This window comes from Loxodonta africana, chromosome X (assembly GCF_030014295.1).
Source record: "Loxodonta africana isolate mLoxAfr1 chromosome X, mLoxAfr1.hap2, whole genome shotgun sequence".
Taxonomy (NCBI): domain Eukaryota; kingdom Metazoa; phylum Chordata; class Mammalia; order Proboscidea; family Elephantidae; genus Loxodonta; species Loxodonta africana.
Window position 1 is genome coordinate 57,956,189 of NC_087369.1, and position 13,950 is coordinate 57,970,138.

Below are 13,950 nucleotides of genomic sequence, written 5' to 3' on the forward strand. Positions count from 1 at the left end.
ATGGGTATTGAGGCTTCGCAGAGGGTGGGGCTTGGCATCACATTCTGGGAGGGGCCTAAAATGGTGGGGCAACTGGAAAGGCGTCTAGTGTGTCAGAGGCAGAGCTTCTTCTTGCCTCCTCTCCCCCATCTCTTCCCTTGTCCCCCATCAAAAAAGGCACACTGAGAAGTCAGAGCCGGCTTGACTAGGTGGTTGAGGAGTTTATTTAGGGAAGGAGAATTAATCATATTTGTTCTTTCTGGGGGAGGGGTCTCAGAACAATACTGAAGGGTGTGGGGGAGGGGGAAAGGTATGGGTCTGGAGGGAAGGGAGGGGCCACGGCCAGACGAAATGGCAACACATGATCACAGGCACTACCGATATCACAGACACAGCAGAAGGTGCAGGATAGGGGCTCCAGACCGGGCCTCCAGTCACCCCCGAGACTCGGGGGTGAGGGGTGGAGGGAGGGAGGAAGAGGGAAGGAGAAAGAGAATTGGGTGGGCTGGCCCCACAGACCTATTGGCTGTGTCCTTTGATTTCCTAGCTGTCCTGTTGTGGGACAGGGTGTGGGGGTGCCTCTCTCTAGATCCCACCCTTCACCCTCCAACCCATACCTGTCAGCTCTCCCCAGGCTACTCCTGCTCACAGACTTGCCCAGGGCATTATCCCTAGACTTGACTAGGGGCATCCCCCCCAACAAAACACATCCCGCACCTCCTCCCTTACTGCCCGAGCCCGCTGGCTTTAAAATATATTTTTCACCACCCCACTGGGGGGTCTGCCCCTTCTGAAACCAACATCCATGCCCCACTCTAAACCCCTGTCCATCTAGACCATGACCTCACCCCAAGTGTGTGTGGCCCCTTCCTGAATTCCACTTCTTGCCTTGCTCTAGATCTGCCCCCTTTAGAATCAAGTTCAGCCTGGTGTATGTTCCAAGCCACACTCCTACCATAGACTATGGTCCCAATCCAAGTCCTCCCTACGCTGGAGCCTCGCCTACTGCTGGCTCAAGCCCTACCCCTCTAGAACCTCTCCCTCAGACTTCTTCCCAGCCATGTTCCTGAGCCCCAAGTCACACCCTTCCATTGAACCAAGTCCTACTCTAAAGCCCCACCCCTTCTCAAACCACACCTTCAGACTCCTTCCAAGCCCAGCCACCAGAATGCTCTAGGGTGCCCCTCTTTTTAGACTCCAGTGTATCTAGAACCCAGATCCCCTGCTAACTAGTCCCCTCCCCTCCAGAGCTTCCCTCCAAGACCACCCTTGGGTCCCAAGCTGTCCTCTCCACGCCAAGCCCCCACCCCAATCTCTGCCTTTCTTCCACTTTCAGGGTTGCATTTCCCCTAATGGCCCCTGTCCAGGCATTGCTGGAAGAACCAAGGCCAGAGTTGGGAGAAAGGGAGGGAGAGAGAGGAGAGAGTCTGAAGTCACACCCACCCTCCCCACACAGCTGAGGTCTGTCCTCTCCTTGTCCCCTTCCAGAGTCCCCCAACCTCAGGGGACAGGGTTGGGAAGCAGAGAGGGGCTGAGGAATACAGGGGAAGGGGCAGGGTTAAGAGAGGGGCCCACTCAAGACTGGACCCCTAATGCATGGGGAGGAGTAGAGCGAGGGCAGGGCTCAGACAGATAAATAGGTATCTATCTATCTATATAAACAGCAAAGACAGAGTCTCCTAACTTGAGGGGAGGAGACCTGGGATGTGGGGTGGGGAGCGGGGCAGGCCTTCTCCTGAACTCTTGCCCATCTATGGGTCCTCCTGGGTTGTACTGACCTGTGAAGATAAAAGAAACAGAAAGGAGAGACCGTCCAGACACAGGTGGTACCCTCAGAGAGAGGTTAGGCCGCACTCTACCTGACATGCCTTTTCTTCCTTTCTTCCCCCTTCACTCATATCCCTGTGACTTCATCCCAGCTGCCCCTACTGGGAAGATATCCCTGATCTTGCCCTCAATGGGCAAGGTGGTCCCCTCTCAACAACAAAAAAAAACTCCATTAATAGTACTGTTCTAACCATTTATGATAAACTAAATTCAACAAATGTCCCTGTTTTGGGGGAGCTTACATTGTAGCAGGGGGAGACAGACTTCAAACAATGAACATGATGCATAAGTGAATTATCTAGTATGACATAAGGAGATAATAAGTGACATGGAAAAAATGAAAAGTCAAATAGGGTAAGCAGGATTAGGAGTTGCCAACACGGGAAGGTTGCTACATTAAATAGGAATGGTCAGGGAAGAGGTCATGGAGATTTGAATAAAGACTCGAGGTGAGGGTATAAGCCACACAGATGGATGAGGGGTGCAGAGAGAGTATTCCAGGCAGGGGGAACAACCAGTGCAAAAGTCCATGGGTGGGACCATGTCTAGTGTGTTTGAAGAACAGCAAGGAGGCCAGAGCGGCTAAAGTGGAGTGACCGACAGGGAGAGTGGTAGAAGGTGAGGTCAGAGAGGTAGGTAATGGGGCCTTGTGGACCAGGTTGTGAGCACTTTAGCTTTGATTCTGGATGAGGTGTGAGCAGTGGGAGGGTTTTGAGCAGCGAAGAGTAAAATGTTTTATGCCATGTTGTTTCTTAACATTAATAAATAAATGTTTCTTAACATTAATAGTGCTTTAAGTGAAGGATGTACAACATGAATAAGGCATGGTCACATCCCCTAGTCTAGTGGGGGAGATAGTCAACAAACATAAAACTAATAATTGAAGGTTGTGATAAAGAAAAGCACAGGGATAACTTTTAGACAGGGTAGTCAGGCAAGACCTCTCTGAGTAAGTGACCAAAAGGATGAGAATGTGCTGGCCAGGTAAGGTTATCAGTGTGTGTAGGTGTTAAACTCCAGGCAAAGAAAGAATCAAGTACAAAGTCCCTGAAGTTGGACTGTTCCTGGCATGCTTGAGAACAATGAAGTGGCCAGTGTGGCTGGCTGGAGCAGAGTGAGTGAGGGGAAGAGTGTAGGATGTGGTCAGAAAAGTAACTACAACAAGGACTTTGGCTTTTAATCTGAGAAAGTTGGGGGTTATGGCAGAGTTCTAAGCAGAGAACACTCCTGGCCTGATTTAGGATTTAGCAAAATCTCTCTGGACGCTGTGAGCAAAACAGTCAGTGGAGGTGTGTGTGTAGATCTAGGGGAGAAATGATAATGAGAAGTGGGAGAATTATAGATCTATTTTGAAGGTACAGCCAGCAGTATTTTTTTTTGATGAATTAGATGTGGGATGCCTAATAAACTCCTCCCTGCCCTTTCCATCCTGGCCAACCCAATGCCAGAAACTACCCCCACCCACGTGTTGCCCCATCAGCCATCCCCCTACCAGAAACAACACCTTTTCTTCCCACTTTGTCCCCTCACATTAGTCTATAGAAACTTCAGGTCTCTTTTGTTGTTATCGTCGATTCCGACTTAAGGAGACCCCATGAGTACAGGGTAGAACTGCTCCATAGAGTTTTCAAGGTTGGAAGCAGATTGCCAGGCCTTATTTCTGAGGCACCTCCGTGTGGGTGTGAACTGTCTTTTGGTTAGCAGTCCAGCGCTTCAACCACTTGTGCCATCCAGGGACCCCTCACTTCTCCTGTAAAGCCCAGCAAGTAGCCCTCCAGTCTTTCTAGTGTTCCCGCCCCGCCCCTTTTCCTTCTTTGAAATTCCACACCACCTCAATCATTTACCTCCGGGGGTGGGGAGTAGCGGCAGATCCATTATCTCCTCCCGGATTGGTGAGCTCGTCTGAATTTAATGACCCAAGCCGGTTTATCATAGCCATAGGTCTTATCTCCTATTGGCTCATCAATCACCTCTAAGGCCCACCTCTTCTACCCTGCCGCTTGTCATTGGTTGCTCTGCCCGTTTCTCTTTCCCCTCCCCACAGACCTGCCTTCTCCCATTGGCTCTTCCTTCCGCCTCTCTTCAAGCACCACTTTTCCGCTCTCTAGTCATTGGCTGGAAACCCTGGTGGCGTAGTGGTTAAGCGCTACGGCTGCTAACTGAAGGCTTGGCAGTTCAAATCCGCCAGGCGTTCCTTGAAAACTCTATGGGGCAGTTCTACTCTATCTTATAGGGTCGCTATGAGTCGGAATCGACTCGAGGGCACTGGGTTTTTTGGATTCATTGGCTAGTTTTTCTATTAGCTGTAGCCCCGCCTCTTTCGGTGTCTTCGAACTTCCGTCCTTACTTGCCTGGCAAGCTCCCTAAGTGCACATCTCCTGGCTGTTATTGCTCCACTTACCCGCCCATCTCCTTTCTTGTACCCTCCTTGGCCGCACCGCCCGCCAGTCACTCACCAGTTACATCTGATTGGAGAAGGAGGTGGGCGCACCCTGCAGGCCGTAGCCTTGCTGCCCATAGTCGGCCTGGGGTCCGTAACCGCCGCCGCCGGCGGGCTGCCCGTAATCAGGTTGGTAGCCACCTTGGGGCCCGTACGAATCCTGAGGCCCGTACCCGCCGGGGCCCTGCCCGTAGCCCGCCTCTCCGTAGGCGTCCCCGGGCGCTGGCTGCTTCTCTGGGGCGCTGGGGGGCGCGCGCAGGAACGTGGCGGCCCAGCCTGTCTCCTTGAACACGAACCACAGGTTGCCGACCCAGAGCACCAGATTCAAGAAGCCAAACACCTGTAGGGAGACAAGGCCCAGCTGTCGGCCCACGCCCATTGTCTTGACGGCCCTGGGGAACATAGAGGCCAAGCGCAGGGATCGGCGGCTGCAAGAATCTAGGAGCTCCCGGAGGATAGTGGTTTCTGAAACCTGGACCCTTCAAGTCCCACTGTGTGAAGGTCAATGTGCAGAAAAATCACCTTGTGTGTGTTTGGGGAGGGGAGGTATCAGAATTCAGATTCCTGGTGATGTTGAGATCTATCAGTATTGCATGTATAGGTATTTACATATTTGCCCATTAAAAAAAATATATATGTACACGTTTTTACATGTATACCCAGTGCCCTCGAGTCTTACATGTTACATAAATTAAAAAATTTGTAATATGTTTATAGTGAAATGTAAACAAATTTTTATTAAATATGTATATATACATATAGATATAAAAATGTATATAAACACATATATGTATAAATAAAAAAAATTTTAAATTTATACACAAGTATAAATATATATGCTGTTGCTGTTGATTCGATAGGGTCTCATAGCGATCCTATAGGACAAAGTAGAACTGCTCCATTGGGTTTCCAAGGAGCGTCTGGTAAATTCAAACCGCTGGCCTTTTGGTTAGTAGCCCAGCTCTCAACCACTGCACCACCAGGGCTCCATAAATATATATATGTACTTTCATGTTAAAATATAAATATATGGACTTTATGTAAATATATAACATATAAACCATTTTATATAACCTTTTTACTATATGACAAGCCCTCTTCTAAGCACTTTACATGTTATTCCCCCCCTCAAAATTATTGCCATCCAGTTGATTCCGACTCAGCTACCCTATAGGACAGAGTAGGACCGCCTCATGTGGTTTCCAAGGCTGCAATTTTCCTGGCACAGATTGCACATCTTTCTCCCCTAGAGCAGCTGGTGGGTTCGAACCCCCCAACCACTGATGTTTTGGTCAGCAGTGAATTCTTAACCACTGCACCACTAGGGCTGCTTTTACATGTCATTAGCTCATTTAAAATTCAATTTTGGCACAAGAAGTAATATCTCCATTTTGCAGTTAAGGAATCAGGCCCAGAGAGGCTGAAGTGCCCAAGGTCATACAGCCAGCAACTGCCAGAAGAGAATATTGGAATCTTATCATTCCAGAGTCATATATGTGTATATATTATATGGAGCTCTGGTGGTGTAGTGGTTAAGAGCTCAGCTGCTAATCAAAAGGTCAACAGTTTGAATCTACCAGCCACTCCTTGGAAACCCTATGGGGCAGTTCTGCTCTGTTCTATAGGGTTGCTATGAGTCAGAATCAACTCCATGGCAACGAGTTTGGTCTTTTTTACATATTATGTAACCAAAACCAGCTGCCATGGAGTTGATTCCAACTCATGGCAACCCCATGTGTGTCACAGTAGAACTGTAGTCCATAGGGTTTACAGTGGCTGGTTTCTTGGAAGTAGATTGATAGGTTTTTCTTCTGAGGTGCCTCTGGGTGGACTCGAACCTCCAACCTTTTGGTAAGCAGCCCAGTGTATTAACTGTTTGCACCACACAGGGACACCATATATATTATATGCATATGTATACATATATATATGCATATAATATACACACATAATGCACATGTTACATATATAAGATGCACAAAATATACATTATATATTTCTATAATAAATTCATATAAAAGGTATACATCTGTAACACTTATATAACACTTATCAAGCCCTTTCCTAAGCACTTTGTATGTTATCAGGTCACTAAATACTCAACTTTGGAGCAGAACCTATTATTAGTCTTCAATTTACAAGCTCAGGCTGAGGCCTGAGAAGGTAACAAGTTTCAGGTCACAGAGCTTGCAAATGGCAGAGCTGGGATTTGAGCCCACACAGTCTGACTGTAGCCACCAGGGGGCGATTAACCAAAAAAAAAAAAAAACCAAACCCAGTGCTGTGGAGTCAATTCTGACTCATAGCGACCCTATAGGACAGAGTAGAACTGCCCCATAGAGTTTCCAAGGAGCGCCTGGCGGATTTGAACTGCTGACCCTTTGGTTAGCAGCTGTAGCACTTAACCACTACACCACCGGGGTTTCCAGGGGGTGATTAGCGGGTAACATTTCCAGTTATTTCTTCATTTTGCATATGAGGAAACTGTGTCCCAAGAGGAGATGGAATTGCCAGAGATTCTACATGACTAGGTCTGGGCTCAAGTTCTCCCAAATCTAATCTGGACAGTAGTGTCTCATCCTTCAGGGCTCTGTTTTTTATCATGCCTCTTCCAGGTAGGCCTCTTGGATTTCTTCTGAATTCTCTCATTCTCTCTCTCCACTGCTTCCCACACCTGACTGCAAATTTCCCAAACCCTCCCTCCAGCCAGCCCAGCTGGCTTCCCAGGGCTCACCACTGAGGTGTTGAGGCCAGAGGTCACAGGGTCCCTCAGCTCCTTGCATGTGTTCCCCGCCTGGCGGCAGATAGTCATCCCCTTGATAATGTTCTCTGGGTCTGTGGCCATCTTCACATCTGACAGCCCCTTGGCCCATGCCGATGAGCTAACCAGCCACATGAAGGCGAACACTGCAGTGGCCAGAAAGTCCTAGAGCAGGTGGGGTGGAGGAGATGACACTGTGAATGGGCTGCTTCTTGTCCAGCCATGGGGCCTCCTCAGATCACAGGCTTTTCAAAGTGGGGGTCCCCAAGAAGAGGCCTGTCTCTCTCTTGCCCTGTTAAGCCCTGAAGCCCCCCCACACTTTCACCTAAAGATGCTTCTCCCAGCATGGGCTTGTGTGTATGTACATGACAAGAGGGTATGGAAGTGTGATTGTGATATGTGTGTGGGGGTAAGGGGGGGAATCTGTGGGATGGTTTTCAAATCTGTGGAAAGGAGTGTGTCTTTCCACTTTTGTCAGCATGTGTGAATTTGTGTCCTTTTGTGTCTGAGATGAGGGCGTATGAGTACAGCTGTGTAGGAATCAGTGTGATTGTGTGGCATGATGACATGCATGGCTGTGACAGGGACCCTATGTGTGACAGGGACCCTATGTGTGCTCCTTTCTTTGATCCAGACTGCATGGTTGTATGACAGCTGTCAGGTTAATAAGTGTGGGGCTGTATGGGATTCTGTGTAGGCTGTATGTCTCTGTGACCCCATGGCTCCATGTCCCTGATGCTTGGTGTAGACTCATAGTAGCAGCATGTGAGGCTGTTATGGTGGCTGCTTGTGTGAGGGCCTGTCTGGGATTTGATGCAGCCTATGAGCGTTGCTGTTTGCCCAAGGCTCTATGTCTATGCATGCAAGTGGCTGTGGAGACTCACCAGCATGGGCCCTTTGTTGTTCTCTCGGTACTTGTTCTGCAGGAAGATGTAGGTGGCCAGAGCCCCCATGGAGTAGAGGAAGGCAAACACAGCCACTGTGACAAAGAATTCTGCTGATGAGGAGTAGTCCCCCACTAGGAAGACCTTAGTGGTGCCCCCTTGGCAGGTGGGTGCGTCGAAGTACACTTGGTGCAGCCTGCATAGAGAGGTGGGCAGGTGTGGCCCAACCCTTGAGAACTCCTTCATTCACCCACCTCCTCCCAGTCATGCCCTCCCCGCCCCAATTCTGACAAGGTCCCAGGAAGAGGAGGAAATAACCATCCACAGAGCACTTACTATGCACCAGTCCATTTCATTGATTGCTCACAGCATTCTGGAGAAATAGATGTTATTTATCCCTCACTCCAACTCAGGTATTCTAGCCTCTTTGTTACACTTAGAACATGCTAGGCATTTTTGTTCTAGCTGTTCCCTTTGCCAGGAATGTCCTTCCCCTAGATATATGCTTGTCTTGTGCCCTTGTCTCCTTTAAGTTTTGCTCAGCTATCACCTTCTCAGTGAGGCCTTATCTATTTCACTATTTAAAATTAGATTGAACCCCACCAGCACTCTTTAGCTCCCCTCCTTGCTCCATGTTTCTCTGTAGCAGTGATCACCATCTGACATGCCATGTATTTTACTTATTTATCTTGATTTTTGCTCTGACTCCAAGAGGGCAGGAGTTCCTCTGTGTTGCTAATTGCCGTAACCCTAAGGCCTGGAACAGTGCTGCCACATAGTTGGCGCTCAATAAATGTTTAATGAATGAAATGTAGAGGTGGAAAAAAAGGCTCAGAGAAGTGGATTAATGTGCCCAAAGTCACACAGCTGGCAAGGAAATGGCAAAGTTGGGATTATTTGAATCCCATGTTTTCCCCCTATATCATGTTGACTCTTCCCCCCACCCTTCTTCAGGTCTCTGAGAGAAAAAAAGAAAAACTATACTTTTCAGAGCCCAGAGACTACAAAATAGGAAGAAACAGACAGAAAGTCAGGAGGGTAGAAGAGATACTGGGACAGGATGTGTGTATGTGAGGGGGACAGGGGCAGATTGGGAAGTTGTGTGTGGAGGGGAAGCTGTGGCCTCAGGATCCTGAGACTGAGCAAATGGTGCTTGTACCCTTGGGTAGCAAAAGTCCTGAGGGAAGGAACCAACACTTATTGGTCACTTACAAGGCACCAAAGGGGAATGAGGCGTTCTCGGGGGATAACAGGGAAGTGGGGGTGGGGGCTTGGTCAGGGGGACCCAGAGCAGAGATTTTTCTGTGGGAGACATGTGGGTAAAGGGTAGATCCTCAGGGCTTATGGTCCTAGGTGTTGGAGGTGTGGGGGTCCACAGGGGACTCTTGTGGTCTTGTAGATTCCCAAAGGGCTGGCTCGCCAGTATTTCATGGCTGCCAACTACCCCTCCTTCCTCAAACTCTCTCCTCTCTGGCTTCTGTGAAAAGGTGGCTCCCAGGTTGCCCTCCTACCTTTCAGGTCACGCCTTCCTGGCAGCTCCTCTTCTTTCTATCGTTTCTATCATTTCGTTTCACTCTCCCCTCTCCCAGCTGGGTGATCTCCTGAGCCTACATTTATCCTTAAGTGCTCAAGAAAAAAAACAGTTTCCTACTCAATCCGTGAGCTTTTGCCTGATTATTTTCTATTTATTTTGCTTAACAACACTTATGGTGTGCTTATCGTGTGCCCTGTACTATGCTACACACTTTACAAGTATTAACTCATTGATTACACACCACAACCCTGTGAGGTGGGTACTATTATTATCCCCTTTTACAGATGAGGAAACTGAGACCTAGAGCAGTTAGGTGCTTTGTCCAAGTAATGGAGGAGTCTAGATTTGAACCCAGGCCCTCAGAGGCCTCTCCAGAAATTGTGCCTGTGGGTCTCTGTTTTCCCATCCCCAAGGAGGTAAACGTAAACATCCCATGTGAGGGCAGCAGCCATGCCTGCTTATGCTCATTCTTTGTATACCTGGCACCCAGCAGTGCCCAGCACTACAGTATGAGCTTAAGAACTACCGGAATTGTTTAACCGAGGTTAATCATTACCTATATCTAAGCACTCATTATTTATCATAAAACCCTGCATGAGAAGCCCTCCCTTGAATTTCTCCCAATCTGCAATTATTCTCTTTATTAATTTATTTGTTATAATGTTGGTTCCACAAGGGTAGGGACTTAGGTCTGTTTTGTTCACTGCTAATGTCCCCAGCACTTTGAGCAGTACCTGGCATATACTAATTTCTCAAAACATGTGTATGGAATTAATGGGGATTGAATCATATTGGCTAACATTAACTGAGCACCTGCTGGGTGCTTATTATCTGTTAAGGTGAATAAATATCTTTTGACTCTTGTTTATTGGCTATCTCCCACCCCTCTCCTCACTCTGGAACATAGCCAGAGGGCACAGCCTATGTCTGTCTTGCTTACCACAGTGTCCTAGATGTCCAGAGCAGTGCCAGGCACAAGGTGGGTGCTCTGTGCATGGGTGGTGACCTGAATGGGTATGGCCTCCTGAGATGGGGGCTAGGCAGGGGCCACCAGGGATGAGGGGGTGGCCTGTGTTGATGCTCTCCCACCCTCTCCCAGGTCTGTGGGGATCCCAGGGGTGTGGCAGGGTGTAGGCACACCTGAAGGGGTACTCGAACTCAACCTCGATGCTGAGGTCACTCCCGGTCTTGTTGGCACATTCCACACTCAGCCAGAGCTCCCCACTGTAGCTGCCGCATGTGGCAAAGGCGAAGATGGCAAAGACCTTGGGCAGCAGGGATGGGGAAGGCCAGTGAGCCTGTGTGCACGTGGCGGGGGGTTTGCCCTTCTCTGGACAGAGCAGGAGCCAAGCGCAGGCAGCAGCAGATGGGCTGGTCCCCACCCCCACTCTGTAATCAGGGCTCATCAGGTCCAAGGGCAAGCTGATTACAGGGGTATGGCTGTCTCTTCTTGCTTCTATCTCTCCGTGTATCTTCTCTGTCTCTACCTCTCACTGCTCTGATCCCCGCAATCTTCCCTCCCTCCTCCTCTGTCTCTCTACTTGTCTCAGTCTCTCTATTTCTGTGTCTGTCTGTATTTGTTTCTGTCTCTGTTCTGTGTCTATTTCTCTTGGCATGTCTGTCTCTGTTTCTCTGTGTGTCTGTCTTTCTTAGATATCTCTGTCTTTGTTCCTCTTTCTGCCTGATTGTCTAATCAATATGTGTGTCTCTGCCTCTGTCTTTTTTCTGTCTCTCACTGTGTCTTTTTCTTTCTGTCTGTATGTCTCACTTGGTGTCTGTATGGTTCTCTCTGGTTCTGTCTGTCTCTCTCATGCCTCTCGGTGTGTCGGTGGTTTCTTTTCTCTCTCTGTCTCTTTCCCCCATCTCATTTCCTGCCTCTTTCCTGTGTCTATTTCTCTTTGCATCTCTGTTCTCTGTTTCCCTTTTCTTTGTCTCTTTCTGTTTGTCTTCCTCTCTGTCTCTCTCATCTCTGTATCTTTTCTCATCTCTGCATCTTTTTTTCCTCAATATTTCTATCTCTCTATATCTTTTCTCTGTCTCTCATTATCTCTGTCTCCTTCACTGTCTCTGGGTTTCTCTGGCTTCACATCCCCCCCCCCAAAGGGCTACAGGCTTCCCCTCCCCTCCCCGCTGTCACCTAGGAGGGAAAGCAGGACATCACAAACTGCCACTTCACAATGTGAGTACCCTTGGCCCTATGTGACATCACAGCCCATCTGTTCTCTGGCCCCAAGTCCCTGGGACTTCATTCTGGAACCCAGTTCCCCCATTCCTCCCAGCCCTCCCCTACCTGGATGCATTCCTTGCTCCCCACCCCAACTCCACCTCTGCTCTTTAAGATCCCACTACCTCCCTTCTCACCCTACACTTTCCCCCGTGGCTTGGCCCACACTTACCCACTGCAGCACCTTCACAAAACCGAGGGGCTCCTTGACCACCCGGAACTGACCCCCGGCCACCAGCTGAAGAGAGAAATGGCAGGGAGGGCATGGAGCAGTTAGGGGTGGAGCGGGAGGTGAGGGGCGAGGCTGCCAGGCATTGATCCCTGGGGGTGGGGCATGTGACTTCGGGGAGGGTGTGACATTCAGAGAGGGGGTGAGAGGGAGAAAGTGACACTTCAGGAAAGGCGTGAGCACCAGGGGCTATGAGAGAAGACCCTCGGGGTTTAGGACTAGAGGAGGGGTCTGGGGGAGGAGGTCTGGGGTGATGGTGAATCAGATGGAATGCAGGTCAGGGGTGAGGAAGATGGGGATGGGGTCGGGAGTAGTTAGGAAAGAGGAGAAGGTCTGAAACGGTAAAGATGAGTCAGATGGTGAACGGGCTAAAGGCGGAGGATGGGGAGGGAATCAGGGTTCATTAGAGTGGGGGAGGGGTTTTGAGAGCGGTGAAGGTGAGTCGTACCTTGGGGGGAGTCGGATTGAGGGGGAAGGGTCTGCAATGGTAAAGGTGAGTCAGATAGTAGTGGGGGTGGTCTGAGGTGATGAAGATGGAGAGGAGTTGGTACTGGTTAGGGAGGGGGTGAGTTTCTGAGGTGGTGAAGATGATTGAGATGGCGGAGAGGGTCTGGGCTGATTAAGGTGGGGGGAGGGTTTGGACACGGCTTCACTGGGTATGTGTTGGGTGGGGAGAGACTGAAGGTTTTGGAGAGGCAAAGCCAGATCGGCTCCCTAGGTATGCTCTAGAGGTCGTCTAAGGGGGTATTATTTGTGTTTGGGAGGGACAGGCGCTAGCCCTACCGTCCCCCATTCCCCCACCTCCGCGCCTTCTGTCGCTCTATTTCCTAGCTTATCCGCAGCTGCCCCTCCCGCTCTTCCTTCCACTCTCCCCTCCCCACAGCCCTTGCCCTCACCCCAGACCCAGGGCCCCTCTCCCTTCTTTCGAGGACTCCAGGGAAGAACTCGGCTTCTGGAGGCTCCCGCTGCGGCCCTGCGGTCAGCCTTCGCTGCGGCATAAGCGCACCCTTTTTCTCCATCTCCCCCTTCATCCCCTCGCCTGCCGCAGACCCCGAACCCCAGAGCCGGGGGACCGGGACTGTGCTGACAGGACCCTGCTGCCAGGACCCTGTCACCAGATGCAGCGGTTGGTGCGACTCGGGCCAGGCGGCCAGGTTGCGGCGAGCTCTGTCCGCGGTGCTGGAGAGCATACCTGATTCACCACGTCCATGTCGGCCAGCAGCATCAGCAATGCGGGGGGCGGGATGCGCCTGCTAGCAAGGGCGGGCGCCAGGCGCGGCGGGTGGGGCGTGCGATCGCCGGAACAGCCCAGGGGGCTGCAGCTCCGCCCCTCGCGTCCCCAGCCTCGCCCGCCGCTCGCAGCTGCGCAGCGAGGGCGGTGCAGAAGTCTCTCAGGCTCTCGTTCCACCCCGAAGACTGGAGCAATGAGACGGTTCTAAAAAGATCATTCACTCTGAAAACACAGCCAGCGGTGTGGGGAGAGGAGGATCGCTCGTTCATACAGTGTGACATTTTGCCAGGCCTTTTCTGACTTTGTTAAATGTGTTCACTCATTTAATCCTCTCAACATCCCTATGTGGTAGAGAGTGCTATCATCCCTGTTTTCACAGATGAGGAAAAGGAGCCCCAGAGAGGTTAAGTGACTCGCACAAGGTCACCCAGCCCAGAGTCCCTGCAATTTAAACATAGTTCAAGGTCTTGAGGATTCCTTCTGTTTTGTATTTTTTTATTGTTGTGAAAATATATGTAACAACATTTGACAATTCAGTGTATTTCAAGTGTGCTATTTAGTGGTATCAATTACATTAACATGTTGTGCAACCATCACCCATCTCTTTTGAATTTTAAACACCTCCCCAAAACCCCTCCCTCGCCCTCCAGCCATCTCCCCTATTTCTCTCTTCTTCTTAGTCAAATTCTTGCCTACTCCAACTGCCTACACTTAATGTCCTATTTATTCCTCAGCCTTCTCTTAATTGACTACCCCTCCTTCATGCTACTAAAGCTAGTCCCACCAAAGTCAATGGTGATGTCATGTTGCAAAATCCAGTGGGTAAAATACAGTTGGCACT

The 13,950-nt window shown here is 49.9% G+C and overlaps 1 protein-coding gene across 2 annotated transcripts; it reads right to left on the bottom strand.

Moving 5' to 3' along the window:
• Positions 1-1,643: 1,643 nt before the first annotated feature.
• Positions 1,644-13,116, bottom strand: SYP (synaptophysin). 2 transcript variants are annotated; one of them, XM_010597683.3, is made up of 7 exons: positions 13,071-13,116; positions 11,822-11,887; positions 10,566-10,690; positions 7,892-8,087; positions 6,981-7,172; positions 4,263-4,586; positions 1,644-1,757 (listed from the first exon to the last, which is right to left on the bottom strand). In XM_010597683.3, exons 1-6 carry the CDS (start codon positions 13,101-13,103, stop codon positions 4,266-4,268), a joined length of 933 nt encoding a protein of 310 aa, XP_010595985.3. In that variant the 5' UTR covers positions 13,104-13,116; the 3' UTR covers positions 1,644-1,757; positions 4,263-4,265. The 2 variants fall into 2 exon arrangements, with proteins under 2 accessions (XP_010595985.3, XP_064134353.1); XM_064278283.1 differs by lacking the exon at positions 1,644-1,757 and having other exon boundaries at positions 3,255-4,586.
• Between the last annotated feature and the right edge of the window lie 834 nt (positions 13,117-13,950).